The sequence below is a fragment of the Neopsephotus bourkii genome, unplaced genomic scaffold (assembly GCF_033783945.1).
Source record: "Neopsephotus bourkii isolate Nb327-2 ecotype Australia unplaced genomic scaffold, CSIRO-AGI_Nbou_v1 NB_234, whole genome shotgun sequence".
Lineage (NCBI taxonomy): Eukaryota > Metazoa > Chordata > Aves > Psittaciformes > Psittacidae > Neopsephotus > Neopsephotus bourkii.
In genome coordinates, this window is record NW_026900744.1 from 17,445,422 (window position 1) to 17,468,308 (window position 22,887).

General features: G+C 52.5%; 1 protein-coding gene across 1 annotated transcript; it reads left to right on the plus strand.

Annotated features, from left to right (window-relative positions):
- The first annotated feature begins 993 nt into the window (after window positions 1-993).
- On the plus strand, window positions 994-21,188 carry SEC16B (SEC16 homolog B, endoplasmic reticulum export factor). The gene is made up of 26 exons (XM_061345630.1): window positions 994-1,039; window positions 2,040-2,365; window positions 3,441-3,547; window positions 4,104-4,209; window positions 4,326-4,440; window positions 5,212-5,353; window positions 5,693-5,850; window positions 6,442-6,503; window positions 7,762-7,897; window positions 8,425-8,652; window positions 9,200-9,297; window positions 9,968-10,049; window positions 10,175-10,292; window positions 10,909-11,020; window positions 11,265-11,370; window positions 11,894-12,034; window positions 14,817-14,930; window positions 15,625-15,697; window positions 17,894-18,142; window positions 18,722-18,792; window positions 19,127-19,267; window positions 19,449-19,556; window positions 20,320-20,401; window positions 20,491-20,573; window positions 20,674-20,742; window positions 21,083-21,188. Exons 1-26 carry the CDS (start codon window positions 1,001-1,003, stop codon window positions 21,149-21,151), a joined length of 3,135 nt encoding a protein of 1,044 aa, XP_061201614.1. The 5' UTR covers window positions 994-1,000; the 3' UTR covers window positions 21,152-21,188.
- The last annotated feature ends 1,699 nt before the right edge of the window (window positions 21,189-22,887 follow it).

The window sequence follows — 22,887 nt, forward strand, 5'->3', positions numbered from 1 at the left end:
ATCACCAGGGGAAATTTCTTATTCTCCCAGTAGGGTGGAAATTTCAAGGTCTGAAGCTATAATATATGTAGTCTTCTAACATCATTAAAATAGGGGTTTTCTGATGGTTCCACTGGAATGCAAAGAATACAGTCCCGCCTGTGAATTCCAGATCAATCGGTGTTGCGGTGTCATGGTGGAGGTAATTTGAAGGCACTCATGCAAGGCCAGGGAAAGCTGGGACTGCCAGGGTGTGAAAAAAGGAGGGAGGAAACAAAGCTCATTCTTTCTGCTGGTCATCCCATGTTCCTCTGTGCTGCCCCACGGCTGAAATCTGGCTTCAGTGGAGGCAGCAAATGGAGGCTTTGGGGGTTAGAAACCATGCATGTTTTCCCTGGAGAAGGGGGAGAAGAAGGTATATTGCTAGGCTGCTAGGTGGAAGATGCTGGCTCTTATATGTAGCTTTTACTGCAGCTTTCTGATGCCATTTGATGTAATTTACTCCTCTTTTTGGTTTTTAAGGTGCCTGGGGGAGGTTGGGGGAGGGTATCCAGGCAGGAATCCCTCTTTGCGTGTAGCGTGAGTCCATTATTATTGCATTATAAAGACTTGGATGAGGCATTGCTGGGGTGGGCTCCAGCTCCATGCTGCCTGAATTCTGCCCCAGGCAGTGGCCAGTGGGACAGATGTTATTTGCTCGAGCTGTGGCTGAGTTTGGATTAAACCAACAACTCAGGCAGCAGCCTTTATTATAATTTAGGCAGTGTGAGGATATATAAAGGAGGATACTTATGGCATTAAAAAACACAGGAGAAATATGTGGGTGTTTTTGAGCTGGGGGGAGCTGTGTGCTCCATCTCCTGGGTGACGAGAGACACGAGTTATGGGGAGGGTGACCCTTAGGGATGCAAACAGCTGTGCAAATGGCCCAGGAGCAGGGACAGTGGGTCGGTGTGTGCTGGAGGAGTGCAGGCTGCCCTTTGCCCGTAGCCCATGTGGCAGTGGACTTTGGCAGCAGTGCATGGGGAGCGGAAGGAGGGCCCCAGCGGCACCCGATCAGGTGTGTTTGGCTGCTGCCGGGGGTGGACAGCAGTGGGAACCCCTAGCTGGAAATTAGGGGGGGGCTCTGTGGGACCGAAATGATGGGTGCCAGGATGCTTGTGCATGGGGGTGTTTAGAGCAAGGATTTAACCCTGCTTTCACCCGAAAAGGGTAAAAACTCAGCTGCCTCTGTTCAGACCTGAGTGTCTTCCCCAGCCCTGAAATTACCCTGAAGTACCTTAAACTTTGAATGCGATGGGGTGACAAAGTGGTCCAGATGGCCTCTGCCTGTATTGGGGAGGTTTATGAGCCTTTGTGGTGGGGGTGGTTTGTGTGCCGATGTTGCAAGAGGACACATGGGGAGCTTGAGGGGTTGCATTCTTCCCTGGCAGCTGGGGCTTCACCCGTGTATTGCCGTGGGTTGTCATTAGGGTTTCCTCGTTTGCATGGGACCATTATAAGTGAATTTAGTGTCCTCTTGAACTTTTATGTTCTTGCTGGAGCTGAAAGGCAGAAGGAAACCCCTGTTTCCACCCCACCTCATAGCACACGTGAACAAAGCTCCATTTCTCCCTTCCTCTGTTCCTACTTATTTATGTGAGAATAATTCTCCCTGTCCTGTTTTTGTCTTGCCAATATCCCTTTCCCTGCCACACATAATGTGGGGTTTCACTGCCTTGTCACAGAGGTAAAGCTGATTTCTCACTTCCTTGGGGAGGCTGTGAGTGGTGGTGCTTTGCAAGGGCTGGCTGGGGGTGCATGATGGTGCTACCTCTAGCTCTGGGAACAGCTGGATGCCTCTTGCTTTCAGAATAGACCATTTCATCCTGGTGGTTCAAGGGGCACATCAAGTTTAGGCAGATGTGGAGATGGCTTTTCCTTGCCTCTGGGAATTTTGGGAAGGATGCTGGGTTTCCAGCAGGCTCCCAGAAGCAGAGTAGCTGGTGAGCTTCATGGGGGGACCTACGCGGGAAGTGAAAAGCTGTTTATCAGCTGCACTGTGGCTTCATTGCTTGCAGGTCACTAAAGACATTTCGGACCAAACCTCTGCTTCCACCCCAAAAATTGGAGAGGATCCCTCCGGCAAGATCGTGATGGACCCCCAGGCCCCTGCCCGGCCACCCCAGCCCTGGGAAAGGCAGGCAGCCCGGGGGGCATGGGGAAAGGCACACCATGGCCCCCCACTGCAGCCCAGGAGAGGGGGTCTCCACACAGGGCCCCGGCCTCAGCCCGGCTCCTGGGATGGGGGTCATCCCCCTGGCCACCCGCCCCGCAGGGATGCTGGCAGGCTGGCTGCCCAGGCTGAGCGCTATGAAAGCAGCTACCCCAGCAGGCCCTACTCCAGGTGAGAGCTGCACAACTCAGTGATGTTCCTGCTGAGCCCCCTTCCTGTTCTAAACCTTCTTACAATGAGATGTGGCCATTTCACCGCTGAAATGTGGGGGCTTGTGATATGGGTCCTGCCCTTGGAACTGCACAGGTAGCATAGAGAGCAGCCTTGGGGAGGCAGTGTGTAAATAGGTGATGTCCAACTATTAAGTAGCTGGTGACTTCTATATTTAAGCCTGGATAGTAGCTGCAGCTCTGATTTCTGCCTACAGCTGTGACTTCTGTGGTTGCAGTTTTACAGGCTTCATCTCAGTCCCGAGGTGCATTTTTCTTGAAGGTTTGATTAAATAAATTTCATTTTTACGAAGCACAAGGTGAACAATAAAAATATAAATGGTATATAGGAGCTAAAGGCAGCTTGCAAGCTCAGCTGCTGAAACAGCGGAGGATGGAAGGATAAAATGTGGGTTAGATGATGCTCTCAGTGCTGAGAAATGGCTTTGAGTGCTCCAGCAAATTTGGGATGATTTGCCTGAGTTATTGCCCGCAGAGAGTTATGGTGCGGATATGCAGGGTTTTGCGCTGAGGTCGTATGATACTCACACTGGGAAGTGGGGTGGTGCATGAGGCTCACCAGATCACTGTCAGTTGTGAAAGACCTAAGGCATGTGAGAGCTGAGTGGCTTCAGCTGGGCTCCAGTGCCAAGGGAGTCCTGCTGGGCTGTGCAATGGACATGGTGGCTGCAGAGCTTGGCAGAGAAGGTTCTTTCGGGGGATGTCTCCTAAAATATGGGTGAGAGCTGATCTCCATGACAAGTCCACACCATTGAGCTGAAAGTGGGCATCACCTGAAGCTGCAGTGCACAGCTTTCTTATGGAGCGGGATGGGAGAGTATCTAAACCTTCTGCTGCTCCTTCCAGGAAGGATGCTGGGCCAGTCTCTGCTGCTGATCAAGGTACCTGGGCAGTGTACCTTGCTGTATTTCCATCACATTTTCTGCCTCCAAAAGTCTCATTCTAATCCTAAATGTTTTCTAGAGCCTGCAGTGGTGCCCTTTCTTTCTCAGTAAGTATGCTGTGTTGTGTTTCAGGCAAGGATATGAAGACCCCCACTGGCAGTACCCATCAGCCAGCTATGGGGATGATTGCACCTACCAAAGCTACCAGTGGCAGCCAGTGGCCTGGCAGGGTGACAGAGGTAGGGGCTTATCCTTTGGACCCGCAGATGGAGGCAGCTTGTTGCAGGAGAAGAGGCAATGCTTTCTCCAGAATGGATGCTTCTTCCAGGGCTTGCACCTCTCCAGGGCTTTCCTCTGCCCATGCTACTAGGTCATTGGTGCTGTTCTCCCCATGCAGCACTGCCCTCAGTTTACGTTTGGGAAATGTGAGCAGGAACTGGGTGCACTCAAGGGGGTGTTTGATCTTGATCTTCATGGTTAAAACCCTGTGTCATTCCTGGTTCCAGGCTCAACTCAGTGCTCATGATGCTTTGTGATCATGGTGTCTTAAGGCCTCATTTTTGCTCTTTCTGGAGTTTCTGAGCTGAAGAAAAGGGAAGGGAGGAAAGAGGAAAGGACATCCATGCTGTGTTGGCAAATGCGTATGAGGCTTTATCATACCTCCAATGTCTTGGGCTAATTTGGAAGCAAATGGGGTGTGCACGGCAAATTGCCTGACTCATTACTTTACTTTTGCAACTTCATTATGGCTTGCAGCTCTGGATGGGCAACTCTAAATCTTGGTTCCCTCTCTAGACCTGAGACCGAGGGAGCATTACAGCAAGAGTACCAATTACCAGGACCAGCACTACTACAGGGGTTACCACCCCAACCTGGCCGCAAGCTCCCTGGCGTCAGACAGGTAAGGGTGGGCAGTCTGGGCATCTCCTGGCACAACGATCTGCTGCCAAATCAGCAGGTCTGCGACTGGTCACACACCCTCTGACCTTCAGGGTGTCTCCTTTTGCCTGCCTGCAGGAAGCAGACCTGTGACCCCTATGACGAGAGCTACACCTTGGCTGCCAGAAAGGAGAGGGCAGGGGGGGAAACCCCCAGCGGTGATCTGGGGGAGGCTGGTGGCCAGCCCCAAGAGGTAACCTCAAGATGGGTAGGGGTGGATGGCAAAGCACTCGGGGATCTCAAAGGGATTTTTGGGAGCAATCCGTGTGTCTCTCCTTCAGCTGGGAAAGAAGCTGAGGAGAAAAGGGCTGCTTTGCTATGTTGCACTCTTTGTCTAACAATCTCTGGGGATTATTATCATGGGTTATTGGCATTTGTGAACTCTCCATATGCTGGGCTGTTGCTCCACCAGGCATGGCATTGTACACCACTCCTGCACATGTCCAAGAGCAGGACAGAAATCCAGGCTTGGTGGGATGCTCTTCTGCATCCTTCCCAGGTAGCTTCAAGCTGTGTGTCATTGCTGGCTCTGTCCACCAAGTCCTGCTCCATCACACTTAATGTCCTGATCACTGTTTTGCCAAGAGTAAATGAAGAGGCCAAATCAGAGCTGCTGTGGTTTTGCTCCTGGGCAATACTTCGTGAGTTCCCAAGCCCCATCTGCTGGCTGTCTTGAGGAGCCTGTGCTATGGCTAGGAAAGCTATTGGGCTAGATTGGTGGCTCATGTCAGTTGTTATAAAAGCCATTGGTTGTGATAAAAATATGATGTGCTATGATGAAAGTGCTATGATGAACCTAAGATGCTGAAGGGTGTGACCTGCTCAGATGGGAACTGGCTGTGCCGTGCTTCCTCCGCTGGGCACTTCCATGGAGCAGCAGAGCCTGTCCCACTGCTCTGGGAGCAGAAAAGCAGCCGTGTCCCCAGTTTCTAAGCCAAGTTTGTGTTTTCTCCTTCCCTTGCAGCCGTCAGACCAGCCCAGCCTGCTCCTGCAGTACCGCGAGTCGGGACTCAGCTCCAGCGGCTATGAGCTCAGCCAGTACATCCGTGATGGTGCTGACCACTATGACCCTGCTCTTTCAGGGACCTGGGGCCTGGCACAAGCAGGTGAGGTGTGATGGGGCCCTGACCCCCTCTGACAACAGGGAAGCAAAGAAATAAATGGCTGGCATTAGGTAGCTTGGTCCTTTTCTGAAGGATGTTGTACAGGCACAAGTCATGACTTCAGGGCTGCAGGGCAGGTCCATTGTCCAGTGGTAGGTACACCTGGTAGGTGCAGGAGCTGCCATGCATGCCTCCTGCTTTAGAGCACAGTTCTAGCAGGGGGTAGTCAGTGGAGGGTCACTTAAGTTGGGGGACTAGGTTGGGACCTGGTTACGTCCTTCATAGTGGAGGTGGTGTGGGGTCAGGGTGAGGGGACTCACAGTGGCCTGTGTGTCATTGCAGGGAGGCCCTTGGTGTCCACCCCAGCCCCAGTGGTACCCCTCAAGTTCTCAGTGCCACACACGGTGGTGTGCTTTGGAGCCGGAGGCCAGCTGATGCTGGTGTGTCCCCACCACCCTGCCAAGGGGCAGCTAGCTCTTGTTGAGCTACACAGCCTGGAGGTATGTCACAGCCTGACACCCCAAACTGTCCTCTGTCCCCTTGCTGGAGCGACTCCATTCACCTTGAGGGATGCAAACACTGTTCTCACCCAAACAGCCTCCTTAGCAGCTTTCTCATCCCCTGCAGTCATCTTTTCTCCAGCCCACATGAAGGCCCTGCACTGTGTCGGCCTGTGCCTGAGCATTGCTTTCAGCCTTTGGGTCCTGCATCCTGCTCTTTCAGTTCTGTAACCCTTGTCATCTGTGACCTGTTCACGGTGAGGTACAGATGTGGTCCATACCTCTTTGAAGGATAATTCTACTCGTCTTTCTGAGGTGCTTCAATACAGAAGCCATATCCATACCCTCAGTCTCATATTTTGCCTCCCAAAGCGGACAGATTCCATCCAATAGGCATTTTTTTTCCTGGACCTTAGCACTGGTGTCCATGTGATGGTTTAGGGTCTATGCTCTGGGGTTATCTTAGAACAGCACAGAGAGTGGGTTCACCATCACTGTTAAATCTTGGCTGAAGCACTGACTTTCAGCTAGCCCAGCTGTGGCTGGTCAGATTGCTGAAGTCCAGCTGCTTAATTTGCTCTTGTGTTATAGGTTGTCCTTCATGGTACAAAAGAGCTGGAGGAACTACAGGCCTTCCCAGGGCCCCTGGTCAGGTATGCTGCATAGGCAAGTCCAGGAGCTGTGGCTTCCAGGCTGTGCTGTCATGGCTGGCCTGGGAGCATCTCTCCTTTGTGAGGAGACAGGAGCTCAAAGCAGGCTTTAAGGTCGCCATGATACTGAGATATCTGCAAAGACCAAGACTAGGTTCAGACTGGGAGCGCAGCCCCTTTGCTGTGGTGTAGGTTGGTTTCTATTGTGGGAGATGGTGGTGGTTTTGAATATTCAGAGTGTGGGCTCAGTGTGGTATGTCTGACCTTATTTTGTACTCATGTCCCAGAAAACTGATTTTTGGGAGATTTCTTTGGATGTCTAAAGCTCTGGGTCAGCCTGTCATTTAGCTTTTCCTAAAGTTTTTGTCCCCCAGGACTGTTGAACACAGCAAGGGCAGACTCAGCATGCATCTTCATCCAGTGTGAGCCTGGGGATGAATCATGGTGTGTTGCATGAGGTTGTCTCTGTACCGTACTGGTTACACCAGTGTGTCTTCTGGCCACTCAACCAAAGAAGGGAGAGAAAAGGATTGTGCAGAAGGAGGAAAGCTGTTTACTGAGCTAAAAAGCTGCTTATGCCCAGAAGCTGGGTACAAGACCTAGAGGCTACCGTTTGTGCCAAATGGGATTTGGGGAATCTGTACATGATATGTTGGTGTGATTGAATCAGGATCAGCATTTCAATCCCCAGTTTGTCTACCCTGGCTGATCTCAGCCACCCTTTCTTTCCAATGGTCTGTTTATTTTATTGTAAGAGAGCAGTTCTGTCTGGCTTGCACATAGCTTAAAGGTTTCGCTTCTGTTTCATACCCAAAGGGATTATATGGTCACAAGCGTGTCTTTCTCTCTACACTATGCCAGTTAAATAAAAGATACTGCCTATATGCGTGCCTGCTCCTGCAGCCTTGAGCATCCATGGCTGTAACAGCAACACAGCAAAGCAAAACTGAGGTTCTTCGTAGATGAATGGATGAAAATATCAGGAAGGCAGAGAGAGGGTTTGAGATGCACTCTGAGTCCCTGAAACAAAAGTCTACAGAGTCATAATTATTATAGCATTTAAGCATTTTTGAGCTTTGCGTGGCCAATGTGGTGTGTAGTCATTGGCACTGGAGATCTCCATCTGTCACTTTGAATCTTTGGCAACCCCATTAGTGAACGTGGGGACATGTTGAGTCTCATGCCCTAGATTGCTATGTCTTGGGTTTCTGTTGATGCCTCTGCCTTGGGTTTCTGTTGATGCCTCTCTTTGCTGCTATAGGGAAGATCTGCACAAGGTGGATGTGATGACATTTTGCCAGCAGAAGATAGCCACAAGCTGTGATCTCTCAACACAGAGAGGCAGAGATTCATGTCTTCTCTGGAAACTCCTGGTCCTTCTCTGCCGGCAGAATGGGGTAGGTGTCCTGTGGAAGGGGCTGACACTTTTGATCTTAGAGGTGAGACAAGTTATACCCCCAAGATACCTCTTGATCCGGTTGCTATTTTTAGGGGGGATGTACCTTAAATCCCACCCAATCCCATAGTACAGTCAATCAGTTTGATACTGCCTGGATAGTTGGAGCAAACCCTTCTCTGTGATTGCTTTTCATCCTTGTGAACTACCAACAACCCAATGCTATAGGAGCTGTGGGAAGGCCTGGTGCTACCTTCATTGAGGAGCCAGTGCTTATGCTTGAAAGGGGATTATTCCCTTAGCCCAATTAAATCCATCCAATCTAATCTGTGGCTTCAGAGCAAGTCTTGTGAAGGTTTTGCTAGTTGTGCTGAATCTTTTGCCCTCCAAAAGCATGTGCTGGTGGCCAGTGCTGGTCTTGTTAGGGAAATGTCCTAGGATGAGGGTACAAATATAAGGGTGTCGGACTGGAAGTGCCATCAGCCTTTACTTGTGGGGCAGTCTCACTCCTCCCCTTCCCTTTTGCAGTCCATGGTGGGCTCAGACACAGCTGAGCTGCTGATGGAAGACTGCAGGCGCCAGAAGTACAAGAGGCAAAACCCTGCAGCAAACCTGATAGGCCTGACAGATGACGAATGGATGTCGCGTCAGACAGGGACACTGGACCTCATCACAGGGGACATCCCTCCTGTTGTGGAGACACAGGCACAGATAGTGGAGAAGTTCACCAAGCTCCTCTACTATGGCAGGAAGAAAGTAAGTGGTGAGTGGGATCCCGGACAGAAGGCTTTTTTCCTTGGTCCTTTTGGCCTTGTCAGACAGGTTTTAAAGGGAAGGCTGGTGCCTTGTGGTTGTGGGATCAACCCTTCAAGTTGTGTTTGTACAACAGGACTTATGGCAGTGATTTCCCTACCATTGGAAATTGGGATGGGGCCTTAAATGAAGACAAGATGTAGAGACTTTTACCAGCACTGTGGGTTTTGTTGCAGCTATGTGATCTCAAGGGGTATCAAAGGCCACGGAGAAAGAGGGGGGATGGACGTATCACTATCAGTGATGACTCTGATAGTTAACAGGCAGCACATACCTGGAAATCCAGTAAAGACAATACTGCTATGAAGGTCCCAGTTCTTGCTGTGGTAGAAAGATAAAGGGGCTTTTGTGAACTCAGAAGAGTTTTTTGGAGGGTACTAGTTAAAGGCAGAGCAGTTATTGGAGCTCTTTTCTGAGCTGGGTGAGCAGCAGGGGAAGGCAGGGGAGCAGAGTTAGTGCAATCCCTTTTTTGTTTTTACCTTGTCTGCAGGATGCTCTAGTCTGGGCCATGAGAAACCACCTTTGGGGACATGCCCTCTTCCTCTCCAGCAAGATGGACCCTCGGACCTACAGCTGGGTGCTCTCTGGGTAAGTTGGAGAAGCTAAAGTGAGGTACAATGCTCTGTGACTCACTTTGCCAAACCTGTTATCCCTCTGGGTACCTTTAGCCTCAGTGCACTGAATTAAAAACATCACTGATTTCAGTTGACCACTTCAGAGGGGGCAAAGTGGGGAAAGGGCATCCATTCTGATGAGCTTCCTAATGGATGGGAGAAACCAAGTGGGAGCTGGAAAGCAGAAGGAAAGGCATTTCCTGGAGATGTAGGGTGGATTTATTCTGAGTCTTTGGCTTTGCCCTTGCTGCTCTAATAAAAGCCATTGGGATAGGGAGAGCTGAGCCATCTTCACCATGATCCAGCCTAGTCTGAGCTGTTCATCTCACTCATATGAATGTCTTCTGGTGGAATTAATGTACTTAGTCTGGATTGGGTTGATCCCTTCAGGGAGAGTTAAGCAGACGTTTTCTGTCTTGTGCAAACTGAATCCTTATATGGAGGTTTTATCCAGTGTTGCCCTGGGGACTTGCCTGCTCTGAAGGTAATGTAGATAATCAGCTTGGTGGGCTGTTGATCCTTTCCCCCTCTCCAGGAAGCCTCTCAGGACACTGCTTTCCTGGCGCATTTGGGACATGCCCTTGAAGGTGAATGAGGGTTTGGGGTCCCAGCACAGCAGCCCTATCTCTGTTGTCTCCTCACAGGTTCACCAGCACACTGGTCACCAATGACCCCCTGCAGACCCTCTTCCAGCTCATGTCAGGAAGAATCCCTCAGGCAGCGCTGGTCTGTGAGCAAAAGGCTGGCCCCAGCCTGTGTACCCTGTGTACCCTATGCCGTGACCTGCCTGTGACATCCACCTTGTGGTGACCATCTCCGTTCACCTTCGCTCCTCTCTTGTTTCCCTTCAGTGCTGCGGAGATGGCACGTGGGGAGACTGGAGGCCTCACCTGGCTGTGCTGTTGTCCAACAAGGTTGGAGACACGGAGCTGAACCACCGAGCCATCGTCACCATGGGAGACACTTTGGGTGAGCCCAGGCTGTTGTGAGCAGTTATGTTCCTGCTGCCTTGTGATAGTGGGTGGGCACCTGCAACGTTGCTGTGCATGTCCATGCTGGCATGGATGTGCATTGGTGCCAAGAGGGTTAGGGTTAGGGTTAGGGTGTGCGTGCCTGTACCTGTGCAGTATCAGGGATGGGGTGTTGATGGATCCCACTGCCCTTTGTGCTGGCAGATAGGTCAGGCTCAGGTATATCCATTATCTGCTCTTTTGGAGGTGACTGGAATTGCTGGATCTGGGGAGGGCACCTGTAACTGCAGGGACTGAGATGTACTCCTGGTGGTGGGAACTCTCAAGGGTTTCATGCTAATAATGATGCCCTACAGAGTTGAAGCTGAAGATGGTGCCTGGTCAGGCTCCCCTGGTTCTGCCACTGAAATGAAACTCCTCCTCGGTGCAGAAACCAGCAGCTGGAGAATACAGATGAAAAGCAGGGAGAAGGAAGGGATCCAGTTCTGTCTGAACAGGGAAGAAAAGTGGGGTGATCAGGATTGGGTTTTCAGTGGGCTTGGGGGCCTGAAAGCAGTGCTGACCACAAGGTGACCTCTTAGGACTAAGTGTTCGTCTTTTTATCTCCCATCCAGCTGGCAAGGGATCAGTTGAAGCAGCTCATTTCTGCTACCTGATGGCAGATATCCCCTTTGGTTACTTCGGGGTGAAGGCAGAGCGCATGGTTCTGCTGGGCAGCAGCCACCGGTGAGTGAGCCAGGAGGCAGCGCTTTGACCCGAGGGACATATCCCACCTTCTGCTTATCCCCGGGATCTCACTTTTATGCAAAAACAATCCCTGTTTGTGGGTTTACTGCTCTTAATGTGAACTTTGCTCTGGGCTTCTCCAGCTGCAGGGTGGCACAAATGCAGGAGCTGTGAATGTGTTTGTGGGGCTGCCTGGGAAGAGAGCTCTGCTCCTGCTTGTTGAACCTGTCTCTCTCCTCTGCAGCCAGGGGTTTGCCCAGTTTGCCAGAATGGAGGCCATCCAGCAGACAGAAATCTTTGAGTACTGCCAGCGGCTACGGCAGCCTGAATCCTTCCTGCTCCCCTTCCAGGTAGTGGAGATTCACAAACACATCTGGTGCAGCAGCTCAGATCTGCCCCCAGAAATGCATCCATCCCTCTGAAGCCAGGGATTCAGGCTGCTTTTCAAGGCTTGTCTCCTTGCTGGTGCCCTGGCCAAGGGGTTCCTCCAGAATTTGGGTCATGGTGTATTTGATCAGTGCTTGCTCAGGTCTGGTTGCTTTCCTGCTCTCTGGGGTAATGGATAGGCTTTTCGTATTGCAAATAAGTCTGCTGCTATCTCAGGCACTGCACAGATTGGGTGAGTTAAAGAGTCTTTCCCCCATTGCCGGTTTTCTGGCTCTGGGCTGGGCTGGGCTTGGCTTGTGAGAGTGCTGTGCTCTGGGGAGCTGGATGAGGCTGGATGGCCCCATGGGGATGTCAAGTTGCAGATGACTTCTGGGTGATGAGAACTGTGATGCTGAGTCATGCTGAGACGATGTGCCATGGCAGAGGGTGCCCATGCCTGTGAGCATCCCCTACCCTCATATATCCTTTCTGTTTCCCTCTCGCAAGGTGTACAAGCTCCTCTATGCCTCTCTCTTGGTTGACTATGGACTCCCAGCCCAGGCCCTGCAATACTGTGAGCAGATTGCCACCGTGCTCCTAAGCCAGGATCCATCCAGCCACCCTGTCCTGGCCCAGCAAGTGATGAAGGTGAGCCTTGTACCCCTCTGCATTCTTGGCAGATACATATTCAGGACCTGGTATGGTGGGAAGCATCCTTGGAGTTTCTCATGGTTGGGGGTGCTTGGCAGCTCTGAGCAGCCCCCCTGGGTTTGCTGTGTATGGAACACAGCAAGGCCAACACCTCCATGGTGTCTCTCATACCTATGGATCTGGGATAGAAACAAAGGAATTGTGTTGACTGCCAAGTAGGAGCAGAGTTATTTGGAAGCAAAGGAAGCTTTGTATTCTGTAGAGGCTTTTTGAACTTATAAATGGCACAGACTTGAGAAGCTGAAGTGTGAGTGCTTCACATTTCCCCTCCAGCATCATCCCACAATTCCATTTACCTGCCAGGGGCTCTTTTGGGTTCACAGTGAACAGAAGCATGTCCCAGCTTGTAGCACTGAGCCCAGCTCTTCCGCTTCATGAGCAGGGTGCTGAGGCAGGGAGGGGTGAAGCAAAGTGTCCCAGCTTTCCCTGAGGAGGCTGGGCTCTCAGGAGATGAGGCAGTGCTGAGGCTGCTTGGAGCCTTCCTCTGTCAGGAAGGGGACAAAAGCCATGGTGCTGTGAGATAAGGGGCAGCAAGGATGCCCTTCTGAAGCAGGTGCTGCAGAAATCACCCAAAGCTTGCCTCACACAGCCCCCTTATCACTGAAACCTATTTACTGCCTAACAGCCTCTCGGATCTGCTGTTCTGCTGGGGATAATGCTTCTCTTGGGAGAAAACACTTTCATCTGAAAAACTAGTGCATTCGTGGATGCTCTTGTCTTTGATGTTTTAGACTGTGTTACAAATTATGATACACATTAGTGTTTGATTAAGACTTCCCCTCTTTTGAAGCTGGGGACGATATACAACCAGGTGCTGGTTCATTAATATTGGATCAAAGTGCACATTAGCTTTTGGATTAAACATTCCCCCCGTTTAGGAGTAATCATGCTTATAATTTCCTCTTTCCTGCAATTGATTTAGGATGAATGCATGTGTGTTTGCAAGGAGATGGGACAGTGGGTCTCTAGATAGTGCAAGCTCCTGGCTGTGCGCTGGGTTACTCTGTTTTCTGTGGCCAGTCTCTGTCTCAAGCCGGGCTCTGGCTGCGTGGGTCATGTCTTGCTGGAACCTCCTGGAACTGGGAAGTGTTTTGTGCTGGTTTGGACTTTGTTTTAAAAACTTTGGGAATAGGAACATGTGCCTGCCTTAAATCATAGAAGCACAGAAGGTAAATGAGTGTGAGGGAGCTTGATAAACACCAAAGAAGTGGGTCGATACCAGTAAGAGAAAATTCAGTAAAGGCTCAGATGAAGAGCAATGCTTTAAGTGTCATATCCCCTCATCCAGCTGTCTTAAACTGCATCCTTATCTAAGCAATTTCTGCAGACTGGGATTTAGCTCTGCAGGGAGCCCTCCATTTCACCCTGGGCTGGTGGGATGGGTCACGCCAGAAGAGCTTCTTGCTGCGTTGACAATAGCTGCTGGAGCCCCATGTCATTGGGAGGGCTGAAGCCAAGGCAGCACGGGCCCCTCTCTTGCCGGAGAAATTAAACATGCAGCAGCAATACTGCAGAGAGGAACCTGGGGGAGATAGCGGAGCATGGAAAAAATACTGAGCAGCAACATAACAGGATGCTGTTGCAAAAAAAGAAACAAGCCCAATGTTATAATGTTGTTTTGGGCTATGAGAACAAGAACGGCATGTGTGAGACACCAATGTGATAATCCCCCCAAGCTCAGGTCTCAGGGGTCTTGGCTGGGCACAGTGGCCCAGCTGGGATGCTGCACTGGGAGACAGGGCCAAATTGGAGCAAGCATAGAAGAGAAGAGCAGGGGTGGTAAAAGACTGAGGGAAAAATGACCTCTGAAGAGGCCATGAGGTTGTTTTTTATAGGCAAGATCTGCTGGGGGAGGATGGGGAATGTGATGACAGCCCTCTGGCACGCAGGAGGCTGTTTCTCAGGGGGTGGTGCCTGACTGTCCCCACAGCTTCCACGGGAGCAGCAATAGGGAGGCTTAATTTGCAGCAGGGAAGATTTCACATAGATACCGAGAAAAACCCCTTTAGCTGTAAGGATGTTAAGCATCAGGACAGTCCTGGGAGGCTGTGAAATCTTCCCCTTGGAGATCCGCAAGTGCAAATCAGACAAACACGGGCACACGGGATTTTCTTGTGCATTGGCAGATGGATGAGGTAACCTCAGGTGTCTCCTGTCCCTGCATTTGTGTGGTTGCTAGTGATGGTAATGCTTGCTGCAAAGTTGGGAGAGGAAACAGGCAGGTGAGCCCTTGCTGAAACCTTACCAGCTCCCATCCATGCTCACAGGGTGGGTAAGGGGTTGATGGCTGATGGGAGCCTGTCTGTTTCTGAAGCTTGTGGCAGGGATACCCTGCAAAGCTGCCTGGGACTCAAGCTGGCTGTCAGGGGGCTGAAAGGTGGTCCCTTTCCCTGGAGGAGAAAAGGATGGTAACAGTAACCTGCCTCTATGAGGTGATGTGAAGTGCATCTTTGGCATTCTGACATCTTTGTGGAGGTGTCTGAGGTAGCCCTGCTGGGAGGTTTATCTGCTACAGCAGCCCTCTGTAGCAATGTGGGAGAGGGAATAAATCTTGCACAAGAGGCTAGTGTTACTTTTACCCCCATATTATGAAGTGTGGCTCTGGTGCTGTTTTCCCCCTGGCCTGTGTGCTCAACCATGTGCAATTGCTGCAAGGGTTGGTCTCTTCCCTGTGGAGCTGAAATGCGTGACGGGTGTCATTGCCTTCCTGGCTCTGCAGCTGGCCGAGCGGCTGAAGCTCTCTGACCCTCTGCTCCTGGAGATGCCAGAGCAGGACCAGATGCTGGAGCCTGACTGGCTGGTACATCTCCGAGACTGCTGCCGGGAGTGGGAGGTAAGGAGGAGCGGGGATGCTGTGGGGCAGCCAGTCTGTGTTGTAGCTTGTCTGCAGGAGCATCCTCCTCCTCGGCCCTGAATCAAGGGGATGGGTGTGGGAGTTTGATGTCTGTTGCTGCCCAGGTGCTTTTCTCCTTGGCTTGTGAGCTCAGAGATGTGGCCTCTGCTGTGGGACCTGCAACTTCAGCAGGACCAGGGGGTTGCAGCACCTGAGGGTGTGGGCAGTGGGGGCTGCAGAGTTTTCATGGGGCAAAGCACACCTTTTCTTGGCTCAGGAAGGGCAGTTGGGCTGGTGGGTGAATGACGAGATCCTTGTAGTGAGGATGTTGCAGATGACACTGGTGGGGCACCACCTTGCAGGTGTGTTTTTTGGTCTGGTTCTTGGATTAATGCTCTTGGTTCAGGTTTCTTGTTTGCTTTTGGTTCTGTGCCCTTTTCTGTCTCCAGTTTCTCTCCTGCCGGCTCTCAGCAGGGTAGCAGTGCAGCCCCCTTCACTTGTTGGGAAAGATCTGTGACCATGCTGGTATGGGTCTCACCTGTAACCTGGGCTCCTGCAGCCTGGGGTGGATCATAAGCCCCAGACCCACAACCATCATGCTTTCCTTTATACTGACTTTGTGGTTTCCTTAGTCTGATCTGTGCCAGTTTTTTTTCTATCTGTTTTATCATGTTTTCCCTCTGACTCCTTGCAGGTGGAAGATGACCTCCCACTGGATGTGTCACCCACTCAGCCAGGCCTCTCCTGTGCTGCTGCAATTATGGCAGGTAGAGAAAATGAAGCAGCAGGTTGCAGTCACCACACTGTGCTTCTGTGTATGTGGAGCTGTGCTACCATGGCCTGGGAGGCAGCTCCCTGCTCCCTGGAGCATTTCTCAGCAGCTACTCCTTCCTCCTTACATCTCCCCAGGACTCCAAATTTGGCTCCTGCCTGGATGCATCCTTGCAGTGTGGGGCTGCCAGGGATGGGCTGCAAATAGAGGGGTTGATGTGTGTGCCCTCCATACAAAGTCTGCGTAATTTGGCCTGATTCCTGCAGCTTCAGGAGTCCCTGCTGGTGCCATGAGAGGAGAAGGGGGGCTGGAGGTGGGCAGCATTCACCATGTGCCTGCTGGCTGAGCCCCGGGGGAGGCAGCCTTGTTCCCAGGCAGTCCTCTGAGGCTGCAAATTGGAGCTGAACTAAGGGGATTTCACACTTGCAGAGTGAAAGATTTGGGAAGGAGCTTGTCCTTATGTGTATTGGGCTGCAGCATGCCTGTTGGTGAAGCTGCTGCGCTTCCCCTTCCATTTTCATCCCTTTGCCTTGCCTCTTGGTTGACCCCAAGAGTCCACCCCAACCACAGTCCACCCAGAGGGTCAAGAGCCATCAAGATCAAGGACATGAGCTTCCCCTGGGTGACTATCAAGGAAAGGGCTGGAGAGCTTTCCTTTCCTAGCTGGGCAGGCAGCACATCCATGGGTTGTCCCATCAAGGAGAAGTTCAGGGGCTGGTGACCTGTCAGTGTTGCTTCACAGTCACTTCTATCAGCAGGACTCCCCATCATAGCCCCACTGCTCCTCACTGCTGCTCAGATACAGCTTTCTGCTGGGAACACTGGCACCAGTGGGTGAAGAAAGGCTGTTGCAGACAGGATAAAACATGACAAAAATCCCCCAAACCACTTCTTCCTATCAGCTTTCCCTGCTGCTCCCAGATTCCTCTTCAAAGAGCTCTCCCAGGCAGTAAAAGGAATCATCAATCCTGATTGCCTTCTGCTGCTATCAAAGGCTGAGGCTATGATTATCCTTCCCTGGAAAAAAGTCACAGATATGATGGGATGGCTTCTCTGAGGGACCAGATCTGCTCTATGTGGTCTCTGCAGCTTGCTCTCCCAATGTTTTGTCCCTTTGTTCATTGAGAAGGCCATCCAGAGGCACCGTCTGAATCCAGAGGCACCTCTGAATGCAGAGAAAGCTGACTTGGTACTGAATTCATCCACCTTGGAAAGACAAAGCTCAAAACAAGGTGCCAAGCTGAGATCTGTGTGGTCACAGTAACCTCCCCATCCATCCTTACAGCCTCTGACTTTCTCTGGCTGAGCTTGCCACGTAGTGTGCAGTTGAGCATCCATCCTCCTCCCTGTGGATCTTGAGCATCTCCAGGCTGTGAGGGAGCAGCTCACGGATGTGAAGCCAATCCTGAGCAGGCTGGAGGCAATGCTGGCAGGCAAAGCAAAGGGTTTTATAGCACCACATCCAAGAGGTGTCATTAGTCTGTCTCCAGGCTCAGACCTACGGGATCTGGGTCCTGCCTGGCCATATTCCATGGTGCTAAAAGAGAAACTTTGCAGTGCCCAGCCGGTTCCTGGCTGGAGGCTGCAGAGCTGGAACAAGCAGGACACAAACCTGGGATCAACAGCAGTGTGCTGCCTGCACTATGACTACCACCAGGCAGAGTAATGTGTGTGTTAAATAAAACAAGTCCCACTTGCTCAACCTACCTTTCAAACAAAAAACCCCCAACCAACCCAACTCTGAATAAATCTGCCCAAAGCAAGGAACTCATCCGTGGTTGCTCCTGTGGAGCAGGAATGAAGGCTTCCTGATGAATTTTCTTTTCTACCTTGGGTGTGCAGCAGGAGTGGACAAAAAGGCTTGGAGGCCCTTTGAAGTTCTGGCACACGCTGCTTGTGCTTAGTTTCTTTGCTTCCATAACATTCCCCTTCTAAGTTCATTTGCAGCCTCAGGCATGTTCCCAGGAGGTCGCAGCTCTCCGCCCCAACCTCGTCTTTCACAGCCCATCTTACCTGAAGCCTCTGAAGGGTCCCTGCTGCTGTGCTGTGCCCTACCTCGTCCCTCACCCTCTTATGGTCCCCGTGGTCCCTCCTCACCTCCCTGACTCCCGCTGATGTATAAACTACAAGGGAAGAATTCTGTGCAATGACCCAGTGACATTATAAACTCTGGAGTAAACACTTTTTGCAGATGAAGAGCCTGGCCATGAGCTTCCCCAGAGCGAAGGCTACCAGCATGACCAGTACCAGCCTGTGCCACCCCAAGGATCCAGCTCCCAAGAGGATGTGTCCCTCTGCACTTTGGCACCTGTTCAGGACACAGCATCACCACTGCTCAGCACTGGGCAGGAGCTGCAGCCCCCAGTGCTTGACCCAGGGACAGCCACCCCTCTGGGAGCGGTTTTTGCTGAGCCCCCTCTACAGGCACTGCCACCAGCAGGTAAGTGCTCCAGCCTTGTTTCTCTGCACAAATGCCTGCCCCAGTTAGCAGCAGAGGGATGGTGTGTCCCTCAGGGATGTGTGATCCCTTATGGCACGTGTGTCACTTCAGCTGCTGCTCCCTGCTAGCACTGCCTTCTCCCAGCACCTCATTTCCTTCCAACCTTGTCTCAGATGGCAAGCCATGCTTGCCCCAGCGCTGTGCATGCAAACCAAGTCCAGCAGTGCTGGCCACCCTGGGCAGGTGCGCCTTCATTTTTAGGACATTTTGCCCAAAGCAGGAAGGAGGACACCTGTGGGTTGTTGGCAGTGCTGCTGCTGCCCTGCTGGATGGAAAACCAGCTTTGCATCCAGCAGCGCAAGCAAGCAGGTTTGAGATGCATTGGTGCACCCTTGTGACTTCCTCCCTGGGGCTGACAGGGACCAGAAAGGCCTTTTACATCTCCTGGCCAGCGGGAGCATCTTGGCCATGCAACCTTGTTCTAGGGTGGGATGATTACAGCACTGAAAATGCCTCTGATAGACATGGCAGGAGCTCTTCTGGTTAAGCTCTGACTGTGTCCTTCCATCTGTTCCACAGGAGAGGCTGGGGAGCCCTGGGGTGCCCTGTTGTCCCCTGAGGGGGGTCATCCATCCCTCCCAAAAGAGCAGGTGAGTCAGAGGAATCAGGAAGACCATCCCACTGGGAACTCTGGGGGGGGATTTGGGACTTAGTGGCTTATCCTTCCACTCACTTAACTCTCAAAACTCCCCATCATGGTGCCAGCTGTGTTGCCTGATGGATTAGGGTAGTCCTCCGCAGCCTCCTACCTCCTGCCTCCTGCCTGCTGTGGGTGCTGCTTCTCCCCATCTGCCGTGTAAGGGATGCAGAGGTCCCTAGGGATGCTATCTAAGTCTGGCATGGTGGGATCCTGGCAGCACTCTAATAGTGCTTTGGGGCGGCTCCTCTGGGAACACCATATGGCAGCTGCGTCTCCAATGCCAGGAGGGGTTAAAGGCTCGGACTGTCTCAGAGAGCTCCACTGTTTCCTTGGAAGATGACAGCCGGCCTTCCTCAGAGAGCGTGGCTGACGGCACTGCTGAAGAGCTGGCATCAGCAGAGGCACTGAAGCTGGATGAGGACAAGGTGAGCATGCCAGAGCTGATGTGAAGCCTCATGCTCTGGGCTTGTCTGCCTCTGATGCTTGGTGTCTGCCCTGCCTCTGGTAGAATAGAGCCTACTACTGGCAGGTACCTGGGTGGCCATGGCATCCTCCCCTTTTCATCCATTTCCACTGTTCTCCTTTGTGACTACCTCCATTTCCCAGAACTCTGGGTTCAGGTGGTTTGGCTGGTTTCGGTCGAAGCCCACCAAGGAAACCTCTCCCAGAGATGTGTCTGAGAATCCACCAGACTCCCCCACACTGGAACTGCAGGTAGGAGACAAAAGGCTGTGCAGTCCCTAAGTAACAGGGTACAGCCATGACGATGGGTGACAAGGCTCCACCATTACCCACTTAGTCCTTGTGCAGGTGGCTGGGCTGTGCCATCGCACTGCTCTTCATGGCCATAGCTGCTCTATGTGGGAACAGAGCAGGACCAGGAGCCCTTTTAGCCTGGAAGTCAATCCTTGGTTAATAATAATTGTAAATTTATAAAACCTTTCTGATCCGGGAAGTCCTCTGAGCACTTGGCAAACTCTGTGGAGATCGCTTGCCCTCCGCTGGAGCAGAAAGCAGCAGCTGCGAGAGGCATGGCTTGGGCAGGGTTTAGGAGCTGAAGGGAAGGAAAACCTCTTTAATTGGAAGCACAGTAGAGAGGGGGAAGCAGCCATGCACGGTTATCCCAGTTCTGGCTGAGTCCTCAGGGTGACATCCCTGACTGCAGTCCCGGAGCAGAAGATTTTGTGGTATTCTTCCAAAACCAACAGGAGATGAGGAGCAGAATGTGGCCCATGGACACTAATGGCCCCTTGCGCTGTACACAGGCTTGGTGTCCTGCCTAATTTTCACCTCTCCTCAGGCTGTGACAGGGGTTGCTTGCCCTGACCCTGTAGCCCCTCCTTAGCTTGGTTGCCTGTAGCCCTTGGGGTACCCCATCCTGCTGAGTGGTACCCTGAAAATGTGGTGTGGTATCTGGTGCAGAAGTCTTCTCAGCATGCAAGGAACTTCTGCTTTACATGGGTGGATGTGGTTTCAGGAACAGACATCACCATTCCCATCCGACACCCCTCTTGCAGCTTGGACAGCCCCTTCGGCTCAGCCTCCCTCCAGAAACCCTGGTAAATGCCACATGGGTCCCCTTGTCCCTGTCCCTGTCCGCGTTTTGGAAGCTGCTCTTCTTAAGTATTGTAATTGTTGCATGCCCCAGCAGGGTTGCAAGGTGAAAATGCTTTTGCTGTTACTCCGCTGTCCATTGAGATGAAAGGATCACGGGAATCAGCAGGAGAGCAGGTGAGGAGAAGAAAGAGGTATTTGTGTGTGTTAGGGAGGAGGGAAAGAGGTGTCCAGGACACCTCTGTCTGTTAATTTTCTTTTCCTTCACCCTTTCCAGACCGGGTTCCATGAACATCCACCACCAGTGGGGGCAGTCCCCCTGTTCAACCCTCTCCAGGTCTCCCAGGTGAGAGCATCCTTCCAAGGTGTTGCTGGATAGGGTTGAGGGTGACTCCTGGCTTCTTGGATGATGCAGATTGAAAGCAGTCTGCAATGGGGATGGGGATGCGGGGGGACAGGACGGGACGGACGGGGATGGGGAAAGACGACATGACACGACACAACCAGCCCTGCGTAAGTGTTTGACTTATAAGACAATGAACTGGGGGAGGACAGTGATAGGGAGGTGTGTGATGGAGAAGAGAAAGGGGGGGGGGGGGGGGTGATGCTGGTAGCTACATCCTGAGGACAGCAGCTCCACACTTTCGGGTACACCCCTCCCTAACACCGTATCTCTCTCTTCCCAGCTCATCACTGCCTCTCGACCCACCCAACCCAGGCTGCTTTCCCAGTGGCGCTACCCCAACCCGCTGTGAGGCAGAAATCAACAGCAGTGACCATTGTGAACCAAAATGGTGTTTGTGATTATTTTTGAAGCGGGTCTTGGCTGGGCACAGTGGCCCAGCTGGGATGCTGCACTGGGAGACAGGGCCAAATTGGAGCAAGCGTAGAAGAGAAGAGCAGGGGTGGTAAAAGACTGAGGGAAAAATGACCTCCGAAGAGGCCATGAGGTTGTTTTTTATAGGCAAGATCTGCTGGGGGAGGATGGGGAATGTGATGACAGCCCTCTGGCATGCAGGAGGCTGTTTCTCAGGGGGTGGTGCCTGACTGTCCCCACAGCTTCCACGGGAGCAGCAATAGGGAGGCTTAATTTGCAGCAGGGAAGATTTCACGTAGATACAGAGAAAAACCCCTTTAGCTGTAAGGATGTTAAGCATCAGGACAGTCCTGGGAGGCTGTGAAATCTTTCCCTTGGAGATCTGCAAGTGCAAATCAGACAAACACGGGCACACAGGATTTTCTTGTGCATTGGCAGATGGAAGAGGTAACCTCAGGTGTCTCCTGTCCCTGCATTTGTGTGGTTGCTAGTGATGGTAATGCTTGCTGCAAAGTTGGGAGAGGAAACAGGCAGGTGAGCCCTTGCTGAAACCTTACCAGCTCCCATCCATGCTCACAGGGTGGGTAAGGGGTTGATGGCTGATGGGAGCCTGTCTGTTTCTGAAGCTTGTGGCAGGGATACCCTGCAAAGCTGCCTGGGACTCAAGCTGGCTGTCAGGGGGCTGAAAGGTGGTCCCTTTCCTTAGAGAAGGATGGTAATAGCAACCTCTTTTCTGACGTGAGGAGCATTTTTGACATTGGCACTCTGACATGTCTGTGGAGGTGTTTGAGCTATCGAGAGGCTCTCTGTGTTGCATGGGATGGGCCAGCATCTGGTTGTTTGCCCAGGCTCTGCCATCAGTGTGTTGGGTGAGTTAAAAGGCATGTGGGGCAGAAAAAAAGGGTGTCCGGAGGAGAGTAGTCTGAATTGGGTTATAGGGCGATGCCCCACCTCACCCATTGGACTCAGCAATCGCCGGCCGTGAGTCTGTCTCAAAGCACCGCGGGGCCATGAGCATCCACCGGGGGTTCCATGGGGGGGCAAGGACCCGCCTCGGACCCTGCTCGGCTTCTCCTGCCCAGGCCGGCCCTCCCGGCGCCCCCCCTTTCTGGTGGCTCACCCGCCCATCGCGGGCAGGGCTCTGCTAGAGCCGCGGGCGGCCCTTCTCTCAGACCTTCCCCGAGGCGGGGCCGGGGTGACGCGCACCCAGTGCGTGGCCTCGGCGGTGAGCTTCCCCCGGACGCACCAACCCACCCCGCCGCTGGTATATATGCACGGGCGGCAGCCTCCGCTTCTAGCTCAGGGTGAGCACGGCGTTACCCAGCGCGCACCGCGCTGCATGCTAATGTACACCCGCCCCTCCGTCGGAGGCGGAGCTGAGGGTTGCTCCTCGCCGCTTCCCCGCGGGGAGGTAAACAGCGGCCTTGCGGCTGGGCGCCGGCTGTCGCAGTGCTGCGGGGACCGGGCCCACCCGTGACAGGCGATGGGGCTTGCGCCCTCCTTGTGATAACGGGTGGGGCCGAGACCTGCTTGTCGCAGGCTGTAGGGCGCGGCCCCCTTGTGATGGGCTGTAGGGCTAAGATCTGCTTGTGACAATGTGAGCTTTGGGCCCACTTTTAATGGGCTTTGGGGCCAAGACCTTGTGGCAGGCTGTGTGGCTGGGACCTGCAGGTT